General features: G+C 38.7%; 1 protein-coding gene across 1 annotated transcript; it reads left to right on the top strand.

Moving 5' to 3' along the window:
• Positions 1 to 21: 21 nt before the first annotated feature.
• Positions 22 to 26787, top strand: ARL6IP6 (ADP ribosylation factor like GTPase 6 interacting protein 6). Its single transcript, XM_036421535.2, has 4 exons — positions 22 to 1008; positions 2324 to 2377; positions 10655 to 10787; positions 25106 to 26787. The coding sequence occupies exons 1-4, from the start codon at positions 612 to 614 to the stop codon at positions 25197 to 25199; spliced, it is 678 nt and encodes a 225-aa protein (XP_036277428.1). The 5' UTR covers positions 22 to 611; the 3' UTR covers positions 25200 to 26787.
• Positions 26788 to 27825: the final 1038 nt, after the last annotated feature.

Genomic DNA, 27825 nt, shown 5'->3' with positions numbered 1-27825 from the left:
AGCTGCGTGGAGGGAAGTTGTGGTCGGGGCGGGAGGAACAATGCCAAAGGGAAAGAGGGGTGGGAACTTAAGGCGGGGCGAGAGTGCCGACCGGTGAGCTGTCGTTGGTGGGGGGAAGCCGGGAGGGAGTGAGAGAGGATAGGATAGGAAGAGAGAAAGCGGACAGGTTCGGGAATGTTAATCAGAGGTGCACACGGGAGGGCGCTAGGACCGCGCTTCGGAAAGATGCAGCTTTGGGGCCGACTGTGCCCGGGCTTGCCTGGAGGTGACGCGGCGGCGGCGGCGGAAGCCTCCGGCCGGGACGAAGCCCCGCAGGGAGAGGGGCCCTGACTGCTCTCTCAGGCCTCGCCTCGCCTCTCTCTGCGCCGCCCCTGACTTCCCTTCCCTCCTCCTGCCTGAGGGGTCGGGCCCCGGTCCGGGGGTGTCCAATCTCTCCCCGAGCCTTGCGGCAACTCCCCAGCCCCACCTCGCAATCCTCCTGCGCACCCCTGCGCGCCGGGGCCGGATGGTGCCGGCCGCGGGGAGACCCGGCCGCTCATTGGCTGCTGCGTGAAGGGGGCGGGGCGGCTGGGAGATGCCCGGCCTCGGCGCGGCTCTGGGTGTTTCCCGCCATGTCGTTCATGGAGAGCGCGAAGCGCGCCTCTCTGCAGCGCCGCCGCCGCGGTACCCCAGTCCCTTTCGCTCGGCCGAGGGTGTCCGCCTTTACTCAGGGGGACAGTTGGGGTGAAGGGGAAGACGACGAGGAGGTATTCGACCAGGTAGCCCGCGACCTTCGGGCGGAATTGTCGGCGGGGGCGTCGTCCGAGCCCAGGAAGGGCGCGCTGCTCCCCCCGGAGCAGGATGGTTCCCCGGTTCTGCCCGATAAACGCAACGGCTTCTTCCTGGCGGAGACGCGCGGCCGGGCGCAGGCCCGCCGGTGGCCGGTCCAGGTCCTCTCCATTCTCTGTTCGCTGCTGTTCGCCGTGCTCCTCGCTTTCCTTCTCGCCATCGCCTACCTGATCGTAAAAGGTACCGAAGGCTGGGCCCTGGCGAATCTGTCCCGAATCAAAGTTGAGTCTCTCACCTTCACCACCGTCTTCTCCCCGAAAGCCCAGGCCGGCCAGCCGGCAGCCAGTTCCACCCAGAATCGCGGGCTGCGCCTTTCTTTGTCCTCCCTTTCCCCTCCCTGTTCCTGCAAGTGGGTGGTCCGAGTCAGTTTAAAAAAAAGGATCTCGAGTTAACCAATATCTTGGAGTCAATGAACACTTTTAACAATCGTTAAAAGACAGTGAAAAGTGTGTATAAAATAGGCCATGCGAGCTCAGAGACTAACGTACAAGTGATTAAAGATGTGCTATCCACCGAGTTCCCGAAGGACGGGGATTTGATCCCACAGCCCAAACTGCTACTTTCATTGGTTAAATATGTAGTCCCTCTCGGTTTTGTAGCGATCTAGTTTTGTTGCAGGAGCTAGTCTACTTTCTCTGATTAATAGTTTTCTTTTCCCGTGTCTGACTTTGACATAGGGCCAGATTTGACTAGAAGATGTGCCTTGAAAAGTTTTCCAAACTCTACACGGATGTGTTATGTGGTTACAGTGGAAAGAATCAGACCCGAGATCAAATCTCAGTTTTCACACCTGTGTGACTTTGGCAAAGTTACTGACAGGCTTTTTACCTTTAATGTATGAAACAAACCCAACACACTCAAGTATTTATTTTAGTTCACTAAATCGAATTAAATCTATTTAATTACAGTTTTTATTTTTCCTCATTACTTCCAAGCCACTAATGGGCTGCAAATGGCATCTAACAGCTTACCATGCTTAATGTTCAAAGGAAACAAATTGGCAAGTTTTACCTATTCATACAATGGTAATTTTTTGTAAACTCTCGATGTTAAATACATGTGTGCCATATCATTCCCTCTATCACTCTTCTTACTCCCTTCTTTTCAATGCAGTTTGAGGTTTATTCTACTCAGCATGTTGTAGGTACTTTTATCTCTTTTGCTCTGAGAGATTGCCTTTTTATCATAAAATCACAGAACCTGGAAGTCCTTTGCAGAAGACTGCGTTGTGCATATTTCAGAGAATGGAGAAAGGAACTGAATTTAAAAACTAGTGTGCCTCATTTATTTGCATTACATGAAATGCTTTCACAACCACCCCAGAGAATAAGCATTCCCATTTTACATATATGGCAGTTGACTCTTACCTGCTTATAGAAAGTCACACAGCTACTAAATGGAATAAGTTTGAAACCAGTTGTTTCTGACGCTACAGCACATTCCACAACTCCATAGTGTCTTCCTTTCTTACCCAAGCCCAATTTTGTATTTGCAGAGTTACATGCTGAGAATTTGAAGAATGAAGATGAGGTAGACACGGGGCTATTAGGTATGTACTTCATTGTTACTTGACAAATTATATGTATATATACCCCTTTGACCATACACACACTAGGAATACATTTTGAACAGAACTGTATGTGACAAAGTCCCAGAGAATGCTTAATGTTTTCTAATTATGTGCTGGACGAGTCTCCCTATACCCCTTCCAGGAATTACAAACAAGGAAAAATAACTTCCTCACAAAGTTAGCAAAGATACCATGTTAAGCAAACCTCAGGAGAAATTTAGGTTTAAACAAATGTAAGAAGCATTAGGCATACTTGCACAGTTCAGTTATAACTAGGAAAGTGTCGGACCTGAGTTTCTATAGAATGTCTGTTGAATTCTATAATGCATTTTTCTAGTGAAAAATTCAAGGGGGATTTATATTGTATTTATTTCTCTCCGCACAAATGATTTTAAAGAGTTCAGAAATTTACCTGTCTGGCATATTTATTCTATTTGCTATAATTTATTTGAATAATCACTCTGAATTGGGGGGCAAATGGTTGAGATCCTATCCCACTTGTCACCCTCCTCTCCTAATGTTAGCAAACTATTTAATGTATCTCTTCAAGGCCAGTACCCTCATTATGATACAAAGTATAGTCTACCTGATTTTTGCAGAATGGGACTTCTTTCTCTTCAAATTCCAAACTAACTAGTTTGCTACATGTCCCATGAGAATTTGTCTCTACCCTTCTTAACTTCTTGCATGAGAAAACACGTATTTATTAACTCATTTTATCAGTGTCTGTTGTTATACTATTTCATTTCTTAAAAAACAGCCAAGAATATGAAGGTTTTCATAGCATTTATTGATATGTAAGCTCTTGATACAGTTGTGGACTAGCCATGAATTCTAACTTTGTATTTAAAAGTTGGCAAGATTTCACATTTATGAAAAGAATGAATGGCACTTGCCATCTGAAGGAATGGCTTGTTCAGTATCAAAAGGAATATAATGGGACTTTGCCATTGCTCAGCTTGATGTTCCACCAGTTAAATAGTCTGGTATTGCCGAAACCGGTTCGGCTCAGTGGATAGAGCATTGGTCTGGGGTCTGAAAGGTCCCAGGTTCAATTCCGGTCAAGGGCATGTACATTGGTTGCAGGCACATCCCTGATAGGGGGTGTGCAGGAGGGAGCTGATCGATGTTTCTCTCTCATTGATGTTTCTAGCTCTCTATCCCTCTCCTTTCCTTTCTGTAAAAAACAATAAAATGTATTAAAAAAAAAATAAATAGTCTGGTATTACTTCTAGGTATGCTTAGTAGATATTTGACAGCAAATAGGAAGATCATTGTCTAATCTTAGATAATGACATGGGAATCACTGTTTATAGGTGTGTGTTTTTGTGTGTTTGTGTTTTTTTTTACTGTCCCAGATTGTTTATTAGGTAAGAATTTTACAAATGTTACTTACATTACATCACGTCACATTAGGTAACGGTGGAGCTGTAGTGTATTGAGCCTTCTCCAAGCTGCATGGTAAGAACCACCAGTAAAGTAGTGGAACCTGTGGCCCTTTCTAAGGCCAGGACTCTTGTGGCTTACAGATGTCAGCCCCCTCATCTCCCTGGGCTTGGGGACTGGTTTGGTGATCCATTGGGTATCAGAATTCCTTCTGATAGCCTTGTGGAATGAATCAATGAGGATAACCTCAAAAAGTTTGTATATTGAATCTTCACCAACCCAGTAAGAATTTAGGACTCTCAGAGCCCCACAGTGGTGTTCAACTCACTCTTCCACAACAGACTGAAGGCTTTGAGCAAACTTTAGTTAAATAACACCAACTGATCAACAGGCTTGCCTTAAGTTGCACTCTTAGAAACAGGTTATTTGTGGCCAGCATAGAGCACATGAATCCGTTATATGGCATAACTCTGCTTGGCCTTGTATCCCAACCTGTGCACTTCATAGGGCCAGGTTAGGAAGAATGCTATGGGGGCCCTTGTGGAGCATAGAGATCTGGAGAAACACCCCTGAGAAGGAAGTGCATTACATCAGAGTGCTGCTTCCTCCACAGCTCCTGGTTGTACTTATAACTGCCCATCTTGGCTTACCTAACGGCTGTGGGTAGACAGAAAGGAAGAGCCTTTCTCCCTTATACTTGTTTTTTTAAAGATTCATGATGACTCATGGATGGTATCAACGCCTCTGGGGAGTTACTTGATCTAATCACTCATAGGATTTGGCTGTCATACTGTTCATCTTTACTAGTGAGGTAGTCCAGCCAGGGAGGTGATACATTCAGCTGGTTTTGGAACGCATATCCCCTGATCTTCCCTGGGTGGCATTCTTAGAGTTTTCCTTTTATGATTGTCCTACAAACAATATTCTATTATAAGCCTGTTTTTCAGAGATATTAATAAAATAAATTTAAGTTTATTTAGTTAAAATCATGTTTCAGTTCTTCCTCATTAAGGCTATTTACTGGTCAAATTTATGGTACTAATATACAACAATGTGTTTTTTCACTTAATGCACATTGGTTTTTATATCACATTTCATAAATTTAAGTTTATTTAGTTAAAATCATGTTTCAGTTCTTCCTCATTAAGGTTATTTACTGGTCAAATTTATGGTACTAATCATATACAACAATGTGTTTTTTCACTTAATGCACATTGGTTTTTATATCACATTTCATAAATTTCTTTTCAATTACATATTTTCTCTAAGTCTGTTTTTTATTAGTATTCTTAGAATAATAATTTATCTGAAAATTTAGATTTTCTGTGTCAGGATCTCAAATCAACTGATTCACTTAGAATAGTTTTATAAATGTGATTTTTAATTTTTGGCCATTATGACTACTGCATGGTAAAAGGTTCTATTTGTTGGCAAACCGTCTTGGGCTGTTCATTGCCTTTTATGTGGTTAGGATGTAAATAACATGTGTGCCCCAAACGGGCTGCGACTCCCAGGCTCCCACTTTGTAATACACTTCTTCACAGCACCAGAGGCTTCCCTACACCTGCTCATTTCAGCTTGTATCCTGGCAACCACAGATTCGGTCACTCTGGCTAAAATCTCTGTAATGAGGGATTTATGTTTATATTCAATATATACTTTGTTAGAAGATTGTATATTCTACCTTCTTTTTGAAGAGTGAGGTGTAGGAATAGATTTGGACTTAGGTTGGGAACAGGGAGGACAATAACAAGAATAACAACATGTATTTAAGTCCATGCTAAATATTAATACCTTCCACATTTTAAACTCTGTGCTGGTGAGGATTCCCACACTGACACCCTTCTGGAATACCTGATGTCATTGCGGGGGACAACTCAGGCAGTCACTTGAGTGGTCTGGACTGGCATGTGGCCAGTCTCACAGTAAAACAGAATCAACAGCCTCAGAAATGCTCAGCCTGGTAAGCAATAGTGAAAACTGAATTTTCTTAAACTTTGGACTCCATAGTCAAAGGAAGACTCATCTTGCTTCTTTATATTTACTAGTCAATCAGAATATGTCTGATAGTACCTTTTTGGTTTGCAAGATTAAAGTGGAGAAAAAGCTGCTTTAGAAAAAAAAATATAGGAATTGTTATTACTTGGTGCCTACTATCTGCTGGATATGTTATAGCATGGTGAAGCTAGGAAAATTCCAGGACAAGTGGAATAGGGTAACATAGTTATAGAGCAATTTGTGGCCACCTACTAAATCCTATCTTCCCTAAACCAAGGACACTTTAATAGTAAATGGTTTGCACTTCTCCCCAACCTGAAGATAAGTAGTTTAAATCATCCTACTCTTGGAGACTTAACAGAAATCCAATTAGTGCCATTTGCCAGCCACACCCATTTCAAGCTGCCCATTTTATTCTGTTTCATGACTCCTGCACATTTACAGAGAAGAAGTGATGAAACTAACTCATTTGAAGGAACTAAACTATTTCTTTATTCCTGCAGTTTCTTTATTTCAGCTGGCATCAGAATCATCTAGAAGTACTTCTTAAAATTCATTTTAATGGGCTTCATCTGTTCTAGAGTTTCTGATTGAGTAGGCCCAAGAATTCATGGTTCCAGGTGATGCCAGTGCTGCAGTTTCAGAGAACCATTGGTCTGGCAACTCTCAAACCTGACATATTAGCAACAAAAACTTTGAGGATTTTTTTTTTTTTTTGAATTTACAAAATTTCAGACCCTGTCCTTATCTATTGAATCAATTACTTAATTGACTGAAATCTTTAATGCTCAGTATACCATCAGGGTTCATTAGACCCCTTTTTTATTTTTAAATTTACTTTTGAGAAGTTCTATTTGTAAAGATTGACATTTCAATTACTTTTATTCCTTTTTAGGGGTCTCCCAAGAGAGAAAATTGAGTTATATTTTTTCTAGAATAAAACTTATTTGATCATGAAATAATTAGTAGTCATGTCTGAAAACTGAAGATAATTCTTATATTAAATTTTATAATTATTCTATTGAAGCACCTAAGTGAAAGCTTGATGGGCTTTAGAGAACCTCACATTTTGTTTTAATATTATTTCTGTCTTTCTGACATTTTTAGATATTAGAATTCCCCATCACTCAATAGCAGTTCCTAAACAGATAATTAATTTTTCTTAATTACCATCTTTGTTCAACAGACTTTTATGTATTACTAGAGGCCCAATGCACAGTGCACAGAATTTGTGCACTCAGGAGGGGGTCCCCTCAGCCTGGACTGCACCCTCTCACAGTCCAGGAGCCCACAGGGGATGTCCGACTGATGGCTTAGGCCCTCTCTAATGAGGAGCAGGCCTAAGCCATCAGTTGGACATCCTTAGTGCTGCTACGGAGGCGGGAGAGGTTCCCACCACTGCTGCTGCGCTAGCCAGCCATGAGCCCCACTTCTGGCTGAGCAGCACTCCCCCTGTGGGAGCACACAGCTTCTGCATTGAGCATCTTCCCCCTGGTGGTCAGTGCGTATCATAGCAACCAGTCATTCTGCTGTTTGGTCGATTTGCATATTAGCCTTATATAGGATAATGTCTTATTATGGGCAATGCCTGTAATATTTTTTTTTTTTTTTTTTTTTTGTAGTTAAAGGGAGGGGCAGAATTTTTACTTGAGCCAAGCCTAAAGCTAAAATTGCCCTTAGGTAAAAAACCTGCATACCACTGAGACATATCTTGGTGAGGCTTATTCTGAACCCTCACACTGTTCTATTATGTGTATAAGTGTTGGGAACCATCTTATCTCTTTAATGAAAGGAACCTTTTGTTATGTTACAATGACAACTTTCTTTCATGAGCTGTGTTTTGTCTTCAAGCCTGTATCCAGTATTCATACAGTAACTTTAGCTCTTCTGTTCAATAGTTACCTGGCATATCTTTTATTTTTTTTTCTCTAAATCTTTCTATATTTTTATGTATTAGATAGGAATAGCTCATGGACACAGACAAGGCCTGGAAGGGGTGGGTGCAAGGTGGAGGAGATCAATGGGGGAAAGAAGGGGAAACATCTAAAACAAAGGGACATCTGTAATACTTTCAACAATAAAGTTTCATTTTAAGTTGTCTCTTTTTAATTTTTAAGAGAGCAAGATTTATTTTTTTTATTTTTTTTTATTTTTTATTTTTTCACAGAGAGGAAGAGAGAGGGATAGAGAGCTAGAGACTGATGAGAGAGAATCATCGATCAGCTGCCTCTTGCACACCCCCTACTGGGGATGTGCCCGCAACCCAGGTACATGCCCTTGACCGGAATCGAACCCAGGACCTTTCAGTCCACAGGCTGACGCTCTATCCACTGAGCCAAACCGGTTTCGGCTAAAGTTTCATTTTAAATAAAGGAAAATAATCTTAGTTTAAAAGAGTTTTATGTGAAAAAATTTAAGTAATTTTTCTACACTGTACTTTATATTTTCAACTCCTCTCAAAGAGATATTAATTGACCCTATGTTCACAGATTGCAGGACTGACTGCTGCCATGCCGACCCAGCACTGACTGCCACGGGGACTGTGATCAAACCCTGCTTTTCTCTCCAGGCCTGATCGCAGCCCCCAAAGCAGTCAATGCTGGGTGGATGAGGCACCCACAGCACGGCAGTCAGTGCCATGGCAACCCAGCACTGACTGCCTGCCTGACTTCTGGTGTTTGGTCTAGCCTTCGTTTGTTTGCGACTTACAGACCCTGGCTCTTTAGATAGATATAGATATAGATATAGATATAGATATAGATATAGATATAGATATAGATAGATAGATAGATAGATAGATAAGGTAAGATGCTAAACTTAGACTAAACCATGTAAATTGTATTCTCCCCTTTAGAGGTGGATATTCATCTAAATAATAAAACAGCTATTTGACAATGTAGTCACCCTTAAGTTGTAGTTGTATACTAAGTAATCTTATTTCTACTTTTATCTCCTGTCTTTCTTGTTGGCAGGAAGGTTGTACCTCAAATCTTTACTGTTGAGGTTCTGTTTAGCCAGTCCTAGGTTGAGTTATGGCTCTACCTGCCACTGTTCCAGGATACTGGGATGGCAGTACTTCCTAGTCCTCAAAACATTTGCCCAAATAAGTTACTGCTGAAACATCTTGCATTCTGGTCAGGATGGCCTTTCAGATGTATTGTAGCATCTTCCAGCCATGTGACAATCTACTGTTTCTGTGACCTACTCAGGACAGAGGCACCGGCAAGTGTAGCTATGGGCCCATCTGTCAAGGTACTGTAGCTATAATCTCTTTCTGGTGTTGTGTGGCCTTTTCTTGATAGCTGCTAGGAAGCCCCAACAGCACTACCTCCTCCCTGTTGTACACTCACAAGTGCAAACACCACACACATAACTCACTTTCTTCAAATGGGGGAGTCTTTATCACCTGTAGATAAAGCCTACTATCTCCCTATTCTACACAAATATACCTCAGTCACCTTACTCTTAATCATTTTGTGTTTAACTACTGTTTATACTTAACCTCCTAGTTCCCTTAACTGCAACACAACAAAAGAGACACTAGGGCTAGTTCTCCCTTTTTGCCACATCCTCCTCCTGGGGCAGTGAACAAAAAGTTTGTTATCTTTAAAAGGGGGTAAGGGAAAAGGAACTATGAGGAAAGAAAGTTAATCTTTCAAAAGTACTTTGCCACAGTTTTTCCTGATTCCTTATTGCCCTGAGTTTTTCTTTTAGCAGTTTTTACCACTCTGTTATTGGACTTCATATGGTTTACATGCAGTCCATAGTACATATTTCTTGACTGCTTCTTGCTAAAATAAAGCCATCTTTGGTTTTGCAATTTTGTGTAGCCAGGAAATTTAGTAATTCTCTATTGCAGTATTTTTAACCTTTCCTTCTCCCTTGTACTACTGAAGCCTGAAACACACACTTATCAGTAATTGTGGCTTTGTAAACTCTCAGCAAGATGATGTGAATGTATCTAAAAACCTTCAAATTAATTCTTTTAAAAAAATATATATTTTATTGATTTTTTACAGAGAGGAAGAGAGAGGGATAGAGAGTTAGAAACATCGATGAGAGAGAATCATCAATCAGCTGCCTCCTGCACACCCCATACTGGGGATGTGCCCGCAACCGAGGTACATGCCCTTGACCGGAATAGAACCCAGGACCTTTCAGTCCCTAAACCAACGCTCTATCCACTGAACCAAACTGGTTTAGGTTAAATTAATTCTTTGTTTTCCTTGTGTTTATTCCCCCTCCTTTTCTAATCCTTTTCCCTTTGACCTTTTCATTCTCCCAGTATAGTCACCGTGGTTTCTACTTGATTTGAGAAAATGTAGGTTCAATCTAAATGAAAATAAAATTTAGGATCCCAACCCATTTATAAATTGGGAGTTAATTTAATGTGCATATACTGAGCAAGGTAAAAGAATCAGATTAAATTTATGATGTTCATAGGAAAACTATAAAGAGTAGACACTCAAAAATTGATTCATGTGTCAAAAGTGCATTGGTATGGAAAGAAGTCACTTAGTGCTAAAGTAATAAAAGACAGCAAGCTGTGAAAAAAATATTAGCAGTGAAGTATTTTAACCATTTTTTTCTATAGTTGAATTTTATAAAACTGAAGATAAGTTATACTCTTTAGTTGAATTTGTACTCTTTTCCAAATATTAAGTTATAATTGAATTAAATATTAAATGATAGGACTTATAGTTTTAAACTTCTACATGGGTTAACTTGTACTAAGCTCAAATCTTTTATATCACTTATATATATAAACCAAAAGATCAGAAATGCATATTATCTGAATGCGAGGATACTGGTTTAATTTTAATTGTTTGGGTGTTAATAATTCAAGTTTTCCCCTTCTCTGTTCCCATTAAGGATTCTGGACTCTTCTTGTAATATCCCTGACTGCTGGGTTCTCCTGTTGCAGCTTTTCTTGGACAGTGACTTACTTTGATTCTTTTGAGCCAGGAATGTTTCCTCCTACTCCACTTTCACCTGCCAGGTTCAAGTAAGTATACGTGTCCTAGTTTCTTTTTAACGCATTGCAACTCTCATGAAAATACTAAAGCGATTAAAAGCAAGAGGCTGTTTATTTGGGAGATAATATGTTCAGCTCCCAGTCTTTAACCTGTAAAATACAATGACACAAGATTTGAGCTTGGCTCAAGCCTTTAGATAAATGGGGAGGAGTGTTTTAAACTCCATGTATAGATAATGTAATGGTGTTTTAAAAAATGACATTCAAAAAATGAACTAAGAAGAAACTTAGAAGGCTATTTGTCCTTTGGCAATGGCATTTTATTTAAAACACTTCATGAATGAAGGTAAATTAATATCAGCATAACTACTTAATTGGATTGGGCTTTTCCTCATATTTAAACTTGTGTAATAATTATCAAGCATTTATGGCACCCAATTTAATATTTTGTTGCTAATCCTCACCAGAGTGTATTTTTTCCATTGCTTTTCAGAGAGAGTGGAAGGGAGGAGGCAGAAGGAGAGGGATAAAGAGAGACAGACATCCATTGATGTGAGAGACGCATTGACTGGTTGCCTCATGCACCCACACTTATGGGGAGGAGGAAGCAGCAGGGGCAGGGGGGAGGGTGGTGGAGTGGGCAGGGCAGGGAACAAACCCTCAACTCATGTCTGTACCCTTGACCGGGAATTGAACCTGCGACCCTTCAGTGCTTGAGCCAACGCTCTAACCACTGAAGGCACCATAACACACAATTTATATGTCTAGACCAGATTACATTCATAATGGTCTCTATTTTCTGTTTCATACAGTTTCAGAAAATTCAATAGGCAGTGTTTTCTAATCTACTTTATTTATACCAGAAATGCTCAGGTTTTAAGTATAAATTTCCAAGTATGCCTAAGACCTCTACTTTATCCTACAAATTGTGGTGTTGGGGTAGGGGAAGGATGAAGGATGAAGAGTAGAAAATAAATTCTGTTAAAGATACTGTATAAGAGTATTAAAGTTGCTGTTGCTGTTACTCTAGTCCACTTAATAGACAGCTTGTAGAGATCAAATAAGAAAACTTATATGAGGGGCTCTAAATATGAAATGTAATACTAATGATAATTATTAATAATCATTGTTTACTGGCCTTCATTCATAAAATTGAGTATTTTACTCATAGTGAACTCCTTTTTATGTCTTAGAAATATATAAAAATTTTGGCTTCATTTGAAAAGAATTTATGTGTGCATATATAGCATCTTAATAAACTCTTATCTGTAGTATATGAAATATACGTCATGCATTTGCCAATAAATATTTTGTGTCTTTGAGGTAGATAATCACCTAAATTGACTAAAGTATACCTAACAGTGCAATTCCATCCCATAATTTACCATGAGTACCATTCAGTTGGAAAGTTTATTGTGCTAAGTGATACAGTGTTCAATTCAAATGTATATTATGTTGCTGCCCATTGACCTCAGTTATTTTAGCAAGGGTTCTGTGTCTAATATAAATAATATCATGAGACTTCATAGTCATACAAAATTTAAACCTCATTTTTTCTTTTACTTACATATATATTTCACTTCTCCCCTGAATTTTAGCCCTGCATTTCCAGCTATTTGCTAGATCTTATAGTGTAGATTTCAGAAAGAAAGCACTTTTCACTTAGACTTACTAAAATCCCAAGTCTATCTTAAAGATAAGTATCCATCTACTTATCTAGGGTTAATAAAGTCTAAATCCCAAGAATAGCACAACAGTTCTTCCCCAATTGACCCTTTTCTGCTTTTCCACCTTCAGCTATTTCTCTAACACTCCTTATACTATCCTATATTATAAAGAGGTAATGTGCAAATTGACCATCACACTGTCACAAGATGGTGGCTGCTCCACACACCTTGCCCATCCCTCCTTTCTTTCCTCCCCTGAAGCTGAAGCCTGACTGTGGTGTCCAACAAATTGGAAGTTATAACTCGTCATTGAGAGTATCCTCCATTCCTCAACCAGGCCCAGATGCTCCATGTGCCTTCTGCAGAGTACCCTCAGCGCCGCTGCAGACCTGACTGAGGCTCAGGCAAGCAGGGCCAGCCGAGGCCCAGGCAAGCCTCGGATGGCAGCTGTCCAGCTGCCCAGGGCCGGCCCAAGGCTCGTAACGAGGGCAGGCCAAGGCTTTAGCTGCCGGCAGTGGCAGCAGCAGAGGTGTGATGGGGGCATCGCCATCCCCTGGTTGCCGGGTCGCTTCCTGCCCTTGAGGGCTCCTGGACTGTGAGAGGGGCAGGCCGGGCTGAGGGACCCCTCCCCTCCAGTGCATGAATTTTCATGCACCAGGCCTCTAGTAGTTACATGTCAGGTTACTTTGACAACCCCAAATAAACAACTTTTGATAAGCCATGACTTTACTCTTGCTACTCTCACCTCCTGGAATGTCATTTTTCCTCTCAGCTTCTCTTCCATCACCACCAGAATTCATAAACCTCATAGATATTAGAAGCTTTTGGAGTTAGAGAAAATCATTTCAGTGTTCTCTTAAACATCTGAGATTATAAGGGCATTGAACTAATTTCTTGAAAATTAATTATCTTTGCACTTTTTAAAAACTAGAAGCAGTAGTGATGGACCTCAATTTTCAATGTGTTTATTAGTGATTCACTTTAAATATGAGATAGTGTCAGATCAGAAACTTATTACATATTTTGAATATAGTCCTAAAAATACAGTATTTACATATATGCATTGTATATAATGTTTTAATTCCTTTTAGTATATAAGTAGGGATAAATTAATTTTATATGATAAAAAAGCTACTAAATATCTCGTGAGAATCAACCTCTAAGTTAAAATTATCGTGTGATTAGAAGCACAGTCAAAAACAGCTGTAATAAACATAGAGATAATTTATCACATATTGATGGAAGCCATACACAAGAAAAAAGCATGTAATGTAGTGATGATTGGTGAAATTGACTTTCATAGTAAAAATCCTGCCCTCTAGTGCTTGTGGAAAATAATTCAATTATTTCAGAAATGTCAGAGTAAGTATATTCTCTAAGTCACCAGTAGAGTGAGTGCTTGTATAGGAAAACCTCTCTATCTTTTGAGACAGTTGATATCTTCAAGCTTTATTTTCTAGAAATTGAATTGTTATGTTAATTTGTAACATCACACTTTCACAAAAATATTTTTATAACAAGTTTTATGTTCTTTTATTACCTAAAATAAGCATTGGTGTTAATGTCAGTATTTTTTCCTGACTAAGACTAATACAAGTTCTTTGTTGAAAATTCAAAACACAAAAAGAAAAATAATGGAAAAACCCATAATCAGAGAAAGTGACTGCCAACATTTTGAGTTATATCTTTCCATTCTTTGCATATTTTAAAAATTGAAATTGGGTCAATGGCCACTGCCATCAGCAGTATATCCTGACTAGAGGCCCAGTGCATGGATTGGTGCTCTGGTGGGGCCCCTCAGCCTGGCCTGTGGGGATTGGACCAAAACCAGCTCTCCAGACATCTGAGGGGTCCCAGATTGCAAGAGGGTGGTTCTCGGGTGACACACCCCAGAATCAGGCTCTCTCCCCTCTGTTTCTAGGTGCACCTTAGAACAGCAGCTGCTAAGTCACTGCAGTTGGGCAGCTCCTGTGTTGAGCATCAGGCCCCTAGTGGTCATTGTGCATCATGGGTACCAGTAGAATGGTTCGGCAGTCGCTTAGGCTTTTATATACACTCAGTGGCCAGATTATTATGATCTCTAAACGCATAATAATCTGGCCACTCAGTGTACTTATGCATAAGGGAAAGATTGCAAACCTTGATATGTCAAGGGACCAGAAGATAGTGGCCCCCAGCCTCTGGCTAGTAAGTCCTCTGCTGCTTTCTAACTACTCACAATGCAGTTCTTATACATGGAAAACCTTATTTTATAATCCCAACTCTGTGGTCAGTCTACACTGAGTGGCCAGATTATTACGCGTTCAGAGATCATCATAATCTGGCTAGTCAGTGTATATAGAATACAGACTGTTAATCCTACATAAGAGTATTCCATCCCACAGGCTAAACCATGCCCCCTACAAAAATGCAGAATTATAAAGTCCACAGGAAGTAAAAACCCAGAAGACCATCCTAATGTAGCCCTGCTGGGCTACTGAAGAGCCCATAGTGCCCACAGGCTCATCCTGTGCTTCCTGGTCCTCTCCATCCTTCTGGACCCTTCTTCAGAAGACTGCCTTTTCAAGCATAATTACAGTCTTGCTGGCCATTTGACCTGACCATGTGTCTCTCTCTCCATTCCTCAAACTGAAAAATTCCCTTCCTTAGCAATGCTGGAACAAATTGGCTCTTACTAATGGGACCGAAAGACTTTTGTCTGAAGAAATTAGGGTCATGCTAATTTGATAGAATCACTATTGGGATATTTTTCTAGTCACTTTTTTTTAAAGGCCCCTACATAGAATGACCTAGTATTTGTGATTAAAAAAAAAAAAAAGTCATAGCAGAATCCTCAGGATCCCCACAATTGCGTATTTTATTTTTTATTTTATTTTTTTAGAGAGTGTGGAAGGGAGGAGGAGAAACAGAGAAAGATTGATGTGAGGGAGACACATCAATTGCTGACTCCTGCACATGCCCCAACAGGGATTGAACCTGCAACCGCTCTTGAAATGAATTGAACCCAGGACCCTTTAGTCCGCAGGCTGATCCTCTATCAGTTGAGCCAAACCGACTAGGGCGCAATTGCACATTTTAAATAATGCGAACATTTCATGGACTTGTAAGTGGCAGGCTTTCTTTCATACCCAGGACAGTGAGTATGAGGATAAATATGCTTTGTTGAACCAATAACAGCGAAGGAATAGTCACCACAGTTTATGTTCATAAAGGATTTTAGATGGTGCACATAAAAAGAGAGTCTGCCTGTCTTGATATTTCTAATGAACAAATGCCCCTGCAGCCCCACTTCCTTCCCCATAGACTCATCTGTCCTTAATATCCATTTGTTATATGTAACAGGTAGAACAGGACCAGAGTCAGAGCTGTGCTGCCAGAAGGATTCTAAGGGTCCAATTTAGCTCTCTGACCTTGCAGGTAGGGAGAAATGGAATGGCTTGCCCCAAATCACACAGTAATAAGTGGACCAGGTTTTCCAATACATAGACAACTCTTTTCCCACTCCAGGAGGCTTCTCCATATCTGCATTCCTGTATTAACAAGTAAGGTGTGCTTTCCTCTGAGAATCAAAAGTGAGAGTTGAGTGCCTGTTGTATGAAAGATCTTTAAAAAATAGCTAAAACTATACATTGGGGGGGGGTGGGGGCGCTGTTCTAATGACCAATGTGCAGCATAGATTTTTCAGTATCAATGAGTATGAGCAAGGTACCAGGAACTGTTCTCAGACTAAGTCCTAGGCAGACAAGTTAGACAGTGCTGCTTTGGTAGATCTTACGTGTTTGGGTTTTTTTTTGGTGGTTTTTTTTTGTTTTGTTTTTTTGTTTTTTGTTTTGTTGTGTGTGTGTGGGGGGGAGATAACACAATGCAAAGAACTTAAGGACTACAGCTCCTTCCTTTTACAGATGAGAAAAGGGACTTGCCCAGAATAACATGACTTGTTAGTGACAGCACCAACTAGAATCCAGGTCCCCTGCTGCTGTTCAAGTGCTCACCCACTACACCATGTCCTATTTTCAAATATTTTTCTGCTACAACTCAAATTAACAGTTCCTTTTTGAAAGCTGTGCCCTGAGCAATGTTCTCACCACAAACTAGTAATTAGGTAAATAACTAGAGTTTGACTTTATGCCCTTACTGGTAATAAAGAATTGAGAGAAATGTTTAAATATTAAAACTCAAATGTATTGATTAGGTGGCATAGTACACATGCTACTTAACAAACCACATAAAAAAAAAAAAACTATTTTAAAGGGAATAGTGAGATAATGCAATCTCCCATATTTGAAGAGTACTAATCATTACTGATTCTCCTAGTCCCAAAAATGATGACCGTGACACCTTTGACATAGTTTTGTTTTGCAGACAGAAAATGTTTCTGTTCAGTTGGCTGACAAATTTTAATGAATACATTAAAGCCATATATGATGACTAAAAAAAAAAAAAATGAAATTGGGATCAACATAATTTTTAAGGGAAATTTAATATAAATGGCAGAAAAGCTAGATTCTAAGATAGTTTATTAAATAGGGTTCTTCTTAACTGATTGGAAACTTAAAAAAGGCAAGATAATTAGCACATCATAAAGTAAAGATTAGGATTAAAAATATTCCCTCTTTCTAGCTTCATCAGTATCAAACAAGGATAGTAAAATAATTCTGTTTAATTTATTAGTTTTAAAAGCAATCTTTTGCTCTCCTTTGCAGATTTAAACATGGGCTTTTCTTTTTGAAATTCAAACTAATTAGTAGAAGTAGAAAAAAATTGAGAAGACTGTTTATTATATCTGTCAATTTGTTGTGTTTCTTTAGGAATATAAACTCAGGGGAAGAGGGAAAAAAGACCTTTATTGATACTTAGAAAATATTAGGTGACACATTTAATGAAATTAGCGATTTGGATCAATAATTCATTAGAGGAGTTGAGAATAGAAATAAAATCCTTTTTTGTTTTAAAAATTTCATATTTTCTATATAAGTTATACTACCTTAGTTCAGACTGCCATAACAAAGTACCATAAACTAAGTGGCTAATAACCAACAGCACTTTATTTCTCAAAATTCTGGAGACCAGGATCAGGGTGCCAGCATGGTCAGGTTCTGGTGAGGACCATCTTCAAGGTTGCAGATGGCCTCCTTGCTGTTGTGTCCTCACAGGCAGATAACTGAAAGAGGAAGTAAGCTAGGCTCTGTTACAATTCTTTTAAGGGCACTACTTCCATTCATGAGAGCTCCCCACTCTTAATGACTTTTTCTACTCCCAAAGACCCCACTTCCTATTACCATCACATTGGGAGCTACTGTGTTTTGTTGATATATGAGTTGGGGGGAGGGGAGAGGGGGCACAGACACCAATACAGTTAGTTTTACAGAAGCACAAGACCTTTAGGAAATATAAGATAGTTAAAAAACTTTTGTAAGATGTATTTTCAGACAGGTACTTAATTGACATCAAAAGGCATATTTTTAAAAGATAGATGGTTGTTATATTGACTGACTTTGGTGAGTTAAAAAGTATACAGCAATGTCACACATAAGAAAAATTCCTTATTAGGAAGCAATCATTTTGTCTTTTGGTTCATTTTTACTTTTAAATTATTTTCTCAGTTTCTGAAAATCTGTTGCAATGTTAAAGAAGAAGCAGAAGCAGTACTTTAGATTCCTTACAGTATCTGTATGGATATTCCTCACTTCTCACTATATAATTCCTTATTCTCTTCAATACTACTTATCATCATCTCCAGTTCACTTCTCAGTAGTTTTCCCCAACATACATTCAGTTTTGTCAATGATTTCTATGTAGGCAAATATAAGAGTGTGCACGTAACCAATATTTGAAATTGTGATGAACTGCTTTAATTATGGTTTTTAGGGGTTAATGCATATAAGTAAGTATGTGCTCTACCTATGCATTTATTTTACTCATTTGGAGCCCGGAACTTGAAAGAATCTTGAAATTCTTCTAGGCCAGGCTGGTGGCAGTACCAAAACTTTAACTTAATTCCTGATTGGGGATAAAGTTAGGTATGGATAAATATGTTCTCGAAGCCTTATTTTTCCTAACAAGTACATAAATGAAACAGCAGAAGGAATTTCATTAACTGAAACAGCACTGTTTTATTAACAATCAAAGGCACTCACTGTGAGATTTTGTACATAGCACTTTTGCCTATGCAATTTTGCCAAATCCAATCAAAATCTGGTCTTAACATCTCACTGTCTTTGTTCTCCCCTTCATTGTTTTCTTCGTTTGACCAGCCTTCTCCACTTTATAGACTGCCACATTTCACATTGCCTATGCACAAACCCCATCTAGTGGTACAGTGATTTAGCTGCAGCTTTATAGTTATTCAGTATGCTAAAAACAAAACAAAAAAAACAACAGTCAATAATTATAATAGGTCCTACCTAAGGTAAAATATTAATTTATAGTCTGGAAATAAAGTTAGTAGAAAAAATAGTAATGTAAGTGATGGGTCTAGCAAAAAGCACAGTGTAGAAAGCTCATTAGTTTTGTAATTCAGAGTCAAAATATTTAGTAACAATGGTACAAAAAAACAGTGAAATAAATCATTAAGTTTATCTATCTTATAGTACTTTTATATAGAGTCAGAAATCAAGGGCCAACATTTTAAAAGAAGTTAAGGGTTTTATTTCATTGCAATCAATAGTAGTGATAGTTAAAAGAATCTTAGTTGCTGGCTTGAACAATTATTTAGATCAAAGTTCAAATTTAACAGCATAAACGTCTCTAACTTTGAAGCTAAGAAGTTACCTTTTTTGGAATCGGACTATTATTTTGTGTGGAAACAGCCAAAGAGACTTATTCCCAAGGAGGAAACAAATTAATCCTTGTATTTAAAGTTATTAAGAATGAGCATTAACTGTATTATGAAAATCAAGTGCTACTCAAAATTTCAAATTTTAACCTTATGCTGGTCAAAGGTTATATAAAAGTAAGATTGCTAGTGTATTGGATATATATACATATATATATTGGATATATATATATTGGATATATATATATAACTCATAGCCTGAGTTATTGAATTACTTGTTAAGAAACTGATTTTAAATATTTTTTATTGTAGAAATAGCATGTTTTGCAGTCTCAGTGTTGTAGATTTCCAAGAATGGCTCATTTCTTCATAAATCTTATGTTGACTTTTGTCCTAAGAGATTTATTATCTGAATCTTATAACTGAAGATGAGTTTTTTAAGTTTCCCTCAACAGCTTTTAACAGAGACCTAAGCCGTCAATATTATCTACCAACTAGCCATTTTGAATTATCACAAATCAAGCAAAAATACATTTTTATTCTAACTTTACTCTTAGTTTTAACTCAGAATTAATATTTGTACTTCGGGTGCTTCTTGAATAGTCACATCTATATATTTCTTAGAATGAGGCATATTGGAAAGTATAGTTAAATGTCTGTTTTGTGGGACTAGGAGTATAAGTTCACTATATTATATTGTTAGAGAAGTTTGAAATTTGGTATCTGCTTTAAATGTATTACTTGTTGAATTTATGACTCATTTGATACTAGAGGCCCGATGCACGAAGATTTGTGCAAGATTAGGCCTTCCTTGGCTGTTGGGATCTGGGCCTTCGCTCTGGCTGTTGCCTGCTGCCTTTATGTGCTGCCCAGACACCGCTATCCAGACACCAGGAGCAGCCAGGGTGGGTTGGAATGCCAGTGTCGTTGCCATGGCAACTATGCAAGCATCTGGCCACAGCCATCTTTGTTGCATCAATTTGCATATTCCCTCTTTATTGGCTGTGGGTGCCACCATCTTTGAACGAAGTGATGGCCAATTTGCATATTACGTCTTTATTAGATAGGATGGATTCATGGTCAAATGCAGAAAAATTTTACAGTTATTGATATGTTATGATTTCTAGGAATGTGGTAAGGTAAAGGGTAGTATCTTTTTACTAAAACCTGCTTAAAATAAAAAATACAGAATTTTGCTGCCTTCCTAATGCTTTTGGTCTTTTCAGTTTGGGTCACTCTGAGTTGCCTGCCTTTTTGCTTCTCCCAATCACAAATAATATTTGACAAACATAAAATTACTCTTATTTCAGAAAACCCATGACCTCAAATTGAATTAAACGAATTTCTACACGTCTTATTTAAAAACTGATATTACCTTACAGTGTTATTTGAAACCTGCAAAATAAATTGGAAATAAGAAAGGGGAATGGTTGCTTTTCGTTTTAATTGCTTTTTTGGTAAACGGTTTTTGGTAACTGTTTTATAGACTGAAAATTAATATATGTGAGCTGATATTCTCTTACATGTGTTATTTCCTGTGTAAAGAGTTCTGGATATAATGCTGAAATATTTAAATTTCCATTACACTTGTGAGTTGTTACTATTGTAGGAAGGAAGCAGACAATGAGTAGAATATTTAATGTGAATTTTCTGGAAATTTTGGGATTTGGCATTGATGCATTATGATTTTATTTTCTACTCAACAATAGGTTTATTTTTCTGCTATTAAAGTGCATTGAGGACTTTAATTTTGGGGGAATAAGAAGATACAGTACAAATAAAATCTATAATAATAAAAGCATAATATGTTAATTAGACTAGACATTCTTTTAGGTAAAGCCAGAACTGTGAGGGAAGCCCAGGTTCCAGATGCCAGAGAAAAGCCAGTGCCAGCAGTTGGAGAAAGGCAGGCCTACTTTTGCATGAATTTCATGCATCAAGCCTCTAGTCCTATATAATAAAAGGGTAATATGCAAATTGACCATCACTCCCAACACACAAGGTAGCTGCCCCCATATTGTCAAAGATGGCCACCCCCATGTGGATACAAGATGGCCAGCAGGGAAGGGAAGTTGTGGGCTATTAGGCCGCCAGGGGAGGGCTGTTAGGGGTGACCAGGCCAGCAGGGGAGCAGTTAGGTATCAATCAGCCTGGCAGGGGAATGGTTAGGGGGTGATCAGGCTGGCAGGCAGAAGCAGTTAGGGGCTATCAGGCAGGCAAGTGGTTGGGAGCTACTGGGATTGGGCCTAAACGGCAGTCGGAAATCCCTTGAGGGATCCCAGATTGGAGAGAGTTCAAGATGGGCTGAGGGACACACACATACCCCCATGTACGAATTTCGTGTACTGTCGTAAGAAAAGATGGTGTGGGTTCTTAGACATTAATGTCTTGTAGGTCAATAAAAGTGGGTATTAGTATTTAAGTTAGAACTTCCTTTTCCAAACACAGGAAGTTTAACATTGAGCTCAGTAAATTGACTCTACTACTCTTTTTCACAGATTTTGGAGAACTGCCTCTTTGTTAAATCAAACTCTTTATTGCCAGGGTCTGATGAAACAGATGTCAGATGGCTAATTGTAGTAGGAGAGAAAAGCCACTAACAAAGAGATAGATCAAGAACTTGGCCTTGATATTTGAGTATCATGACGTTTTATTATCTAGGGACTGGAGCCATCAGTTGTATTGCTGTTACTATTAATGACTGCACTGCAGCTTCTTGAAGTGTAGGGTTAAGTTATATGCATGTCTTATAAAATGCATTCATTACTATTTTGAATGGAGACTTAAATAGATATAACAAGGTACTGTAAGAAAATCATATTAACTATTCTAGGTTTCTTTGTTATTTTCATAAAGTAATATAGCTAGTATTTGCTTTTCACCTGCTTGCTATGGATTTTGCTTATGTTAATTTACTGTATTACGTATGGCCTTCTGAAAATGCACAGAGGTCCATAAGCACAGAACAGCAAATGATAAGAAATACCTGAGAGGGAGCACTTGCCAGGAACCACATAAGTACTTGAAAGATTATTATTGGAAAGAAATTTTTTACAAGTAGAACAAAATAGTACCTTTTTTATAATTAATCTTTTAGGATGTGAAAGTAGTTTATTATCATAAGCCTTTCTTTACAACACTAATTTTCCAATATATTTTATTCTTATTGAACAATATTCAGTCCTAGGAAACCCTTGTCTATTTTTTTGTCTATGGATTTCATATAAATGGAATCATGCAAATCCCCAAAATGTGTTTTTTTTAGCTTCTTTTAATTAGCATACTATTTTCAAGATTCATTTATGTTGTAGCATTTATCAGGACTTTTTTTGTGTGTGTGTCACGAAATTATATTTCACTAGGGGCCCAATGCAATAGAGAATTTGTGCACAAGTGGGGTGCCTCGGCCTGGCTGGCAATCAGGGCCGTCTTGCCCAGTCTGGTTGAGAGGGACTGAGAGGTTGGCTGCCTGCCTTGATCGCCCTTTTTCGCCCAGTGCAGGGGGAAGGACTGTGGGAGGGTCACTGAGCAATTGAGCATCTGCATATCCATGAAATTCAGTTATATTAACATTGTAGTTATAATTTCCTAAAGTTTAGTACACTGTACTTTAGAGGTTTTCTTATTTTTATGGGAGTGTAGGGTCACAAACTAGCAAAAGAGAACAAGTAAATCCTAAAATTCTGTTCCATGATTAACTTTATTTTGTTAGTATGAATTTAAATGTTCTCGGGTCATTAGTGGTTTTTGTTTGTTTTTTACAATGAGTGATAATATGATAGTTAATTTTATTAGGTTTCTGTTCACTGACCAATACATGTTTGAGGAATTTCTCTAAGGAGCAAAGCATTTAGTACACCTTTTTTGCCAAATAGTAGGTAGTACCCCTGAGTAAATTTAACCCTTAATGGCAAGAGAAGCACATTAAACTGGTCCCTAGGTGGTAAGGTTAAGTGGAGAGGGTAAATATTAACTCCCATGAAACAGAACAGGGAACCATCAGAAAACATCAGGGTCTTCTCTGGTCTCATGTGAAAGCCAGAGGTTCTATGAAGAGTGTATCTTCTTGATTCTTTGCCACAAATTTTGTGGGACTGGACTCATTACAGTGAAGTGCACTTCAAGTGTGAATTCAGAGCTGAGAACCTCCCTGGCTTTAACCTATCCTTAGAAAATGAGAGGGCATGAACATGACAGCACTGTCAGGCCAGAGCCCTTCTTACTAATGCCTTTTAGCTCTTAGTACTGCCAGTGTACTTCCCTATATGAGAGGATTCTGTTCTGCCTCCGATACCAGTCAGACATTACCTTTTCTTTATAGTATGCCCGATCCTTATTAAACTAAGCAATGAGTATAATGCAATACAATTAGTGGTAGGAATGTTAAGAAGGAAAATACAAAATAAGTAAAATTTATGCAAGATAAAGGAAACAAATATCAGGGAAAATCTGTGCACATAGAATAGTCGGTAGTCATCTATACTAATAAAAGGGTAATTTGCTAATTAGACCAGGGGACCTTCCTGCCATCCTTCTGGACAAAGTCATGGTGGCGGGGCCAAGGCAGAGGTGGTTGGGGGCAAGCATGCTGACAGTGGCAGGCAGTTGGGGTGATCAGGCCAGCAGGAAGGCAGTTGGGGGCAACCAGACCAGCATGGTGGGGGGGGCAGTTGGGGGCAACCAGGCCAGCAGGGGAGGGCAGTTGGGGGTGATCAAGCTGGCAGTGGGGGACAGTTGGGGGTAATCAGGCTGGCGGGGGGCAGTTGAGGGCAAGCAGGCTGGCGGGGTAGGGGTAGGGGCAGTTGGGGGTGAGCAGACAGGCAGAATATTTAGGGGCAATCAGGAAGGCAGGCAGGTGAGCGGTTAGGAGCCAGCAGTCCTGGATTGGGAGAGGGATTCCAGATTGGAGAGGGTGCAGGCCAGGCTGAGGGACACACACACCCATTACACAAATTTTGTGCACTGGGCTACAAATCTGTATAATAAAAGCCCAAGTGACCATTATGGAACAACTGGTTGGTATGATGTGTACTGACGCTCAACACTGGAGCTACTCTCTGGTGGTCAGTGTGCTCCCACTGGGGGAGTGCCACTCTGGCTGGCAAGCGCAGTGGTGGTGGTGGGAGCCTCTCCCGCCTCTGAGGCAGCACTAAAGAGCAGAGTGCAAAGTGGTAAGGAGCCTGCCAGTAAGGATCAAGGGATCATGGGTTGCTAGAGGGATGTCCGCCAAGGGATCCCAGACTGCAAGAGGGCTCAGGCAGGGCTGAGGGGATTCTCCCCCATCCTGTGCACAAATTTCATGCACCAGGTCTCTACTAGTAATCATAAAACAAGAGATGTGTCTTTGCTGATACCTAGAACTCACTGTAAACCACTTTAATTAGGTAACTTATTAGGTTGAGAACTGAATGTCTATAAAAGACATAATCTGGTGTATGACTCACTCTAAGACAAATGCTGGTTTTAGTGCTCAAAGAAATAGTTCTTTCACATAATCTAAAAACGAGACAAATGAAATAATATGTATTTTAAATTCTGAGTTAAGAACCAGAGAGCAGGGAAACACAGTGCTAATTAATGAAGGAAACATTTGTAATGTAAGAAAACTTATACCTTAGAATTAAGTTATGGTACACACAGTAACTGTAAAGTTCAGTAAGAAGTACATATAGGTATCAAACTGGGCATTTTTGTTCTAAGTAACAAAATAGAAAAATTTTGGACCAGGACAGATTGTAACAGAAACTTTAAGATCTATCACTAATCCTGCAGATATCCAGAATTCTTTTTTAATTTGTGAAATAATGTGCAACACATTTCCAGTTTATAAGCATTTTTAGTATAAACTGATGGTATGTCTCTTAAACCAAATTACATCTTCCTTTTTTGCTTTTTCCCCCCCTCAGGAAACTTACTGGACATTCTTTCCACATTGGCTATAGCATGGCAATTTTGAACGGCATTGTAGCTGCTCTTACTGTTGCATGGTGCCTCATGTAAACCTACACTGAAACAATATTCTTGGCAAAGCTTAGTCAAGATTGCTTTGTAGTACCAGGGAAGAACATCATTGCCTACTCAGAAGACCAAGAAGCCTGCTGTTCGTTATGTGATTCAGATGTCTGCCATATCATCATTATGGAAGACCTTCTTAAGCATCGTTCTAGAGTTTAGGCACTGGGTTATCTGAATATTAAGTTTCAAGTAGTTTCTTAAAATTATAAGATGTTTACCTTATCACTTTTGTGTGTGTTATTTTTCTAAGCTGTAGAAAGCATTTTAATGGAAATCAAACTGGAAAACTTGAATACAGCATATATCTTTCCATGTGTATACTAAGAAATGCTGATAATACTGTTTGAGATAGTAGTATCTTAATTATTACGTCAGGAAAGCAAACAATGCCCACAACTTTGACATTTTATAGAAGCTACTTTTAAATCGGAATATTTAGTTGTGTGGTTTTTTTTTTTATATTCATATAATGAATAGATGGTGCATTAATATATTTTAATGGTGCATAGTTTCTTGTGTGTTTTTATTTACATATTTCCTACCCCATATTAAATTTGTATGCTTTAAAAATTATTACATCTAGACAAATATAAATGTTATTCTTTAACTGGTCCAAACTTAATACCTACCATTTTTAAATATGGCTTATTTTATTAATTTTAGAGAGAGTGGGAGAGGGAGAGAGAGAGAAGCATCAATGAGACAGAAACATCAAAATTGAAGAGCTAGCTCCCTGTATGCCCCCGAATGCAGATCAAGCCAGCAAACCTGGGCATGTACCCTGACCAGGAATCAAACCTGTGACCTCTTAGTGCATGGGTCTGTGCTCAACCACTGAGCCACCCCAGGCATAAAGTATTCTGTCTTGAAGGAAAAAAAAAAAAAGCATATTGACCTTAGTTTAAAATTAAGTAAACTTTTTAACAAAAAAAAAGTCTGATAAAAGGAAACTTATATAAGCCATTAAAAAAGGGAGAAATTTGAAGCTGTTCACTTTCTGTTTCCACAATTCCAAATTTTTTCCTGGTGTATATATGGTTACTTGAACAGAACTGATTGATTTTGGTTTTAATATCAACCCTGCTAGCAAGCACTTAATAACTAGGGGAACTTTAAATGATACATTTTATATCATTGTAACCAATAAAAACTTAAAAAGTTAACCTAGCATTTTTATATTAGAAATGTTTGAACTCATTGGTTTATTTATCTCAAAAAAATATAGTCACCAAAAATAGAAAAGGTATTTTGATACAGTGTATATATAATTTTCTATATATAGTTTTATAATTTTCCTATTTAAATGTTCTTCTATAATTGTTTTTGTTTGTATAGTAATTAAGCCTTAATTCCCATTTTCTAAATATGTATTTAGAAAGTCATTTCAATTTTTAAAAGATGGACTATTTAAAATGCTGTTTTCCCTATCCATAGAAAAACTTATATTTAGGAAAGCATTGTAAAGTAAGTAAAACTGGTTATTCAGGCTAAATGTGAAATGAATATGTACAGTCTGTTTCTGTTGTCTGCTGAGTGTTGTTACTGAATAAATGATTTAATGATGTTTCTAAAAGTCCTAACTTTTTACTACACTAATATGGTTGTATTTGTGTATGTACATATAGACATACATATATGCGGAACTATATACAAACCCATGGCTTAAGGATTCGATTCTTTTTAGAGTGGATGCTGCAGTGGATCTATTTTCACTGTGTCTTCCTCTCCTTGCCCTTCCCAACCTTGGCTCTAAAAGGCTCTTCTATTGCAAAAGAATGTGCTCTTCTATTACAAAGGTATATGCAAGAAACAAAATTAATTTTTCTTCTCTCTATCCCTTCTAATCACTCCCCCAACCCCAACTTGGGTAGCTTCTTCAACATTCTTTGTCAGATAACTAAGAAAAATACTATAGTAGACCCACTCTAAATATATACCTATAAGGTATAGATACATAGAGATATTTTTTCTGGAACCCTATTTCTTCTGCATTAGCCCTCCTCTTTCTTGAGAAATTATTCTCTTCTCTTTAGTTTATCTAGGGCCCAGATATAAGCCATCCTATTTCCACAGCTGATTGAAAGGTAAGTAACTAACCAAAGGAGATAGGTACCTAGCCAAAGTTGGGCCAATCCTAGTTTCTCATCCCTCCTGGCCATAGTGATTGCTACAGGAATGGAGATATGACTCAGATCAGGCCAGTCTTTTCCCAGGATTTTTCAACTTGAATGTAAGGTCTGATGAAGCTGGGAAGGTGATGCTGGCAGCCAGGGTTCAGCCACCCCTAGTGGGAAGGAATAAGGCTAACATGTATGCTTCTAATGACTCTCCTGTACTCCCTAAAGCCCAGTGGTGTCCCTGCCATTCTTTAAATTGGTAACATGAATCATTAAATTCCTCCCATGGTCTCTGCTATTAATACTGGGTTTTGTCATTTTTAATAAAAGGAATCAAGTGAGTTTATCTGGCAGTGGAATCCATCTCTATTTTGATACTGACTCGGATCATCTTATCTCTTTTTTTGTAGTTTACAACATTCCATTCAGTGACTTGTGAAGGATGCATTGGATATAAGTGTGCCTCTGGCCACATGAGTTTTGGAGTAAAACTA

This window comes from Pipistrellus kuhlii, unplaced genomic scaffold (genome assembly GCF_014108245.1).
Source record: "Pipistrellus kuhlii isolate mPipKuh1 unplaced genomic scaffold, mPipKuh1.p scaffold_m20_p_7, whole genome shotgun sequence".
NCBI lineage: Eukaryota > Metazoa > Chordata > Mammalia > Chiroptera > Vespertilionidae > Pipistrellus > Pipistrellus kuhlii.
Note: the sequence above shows the minus strand (reverse complement) of the source record. Positions and strands in the feature narration are given on the sequence as shown.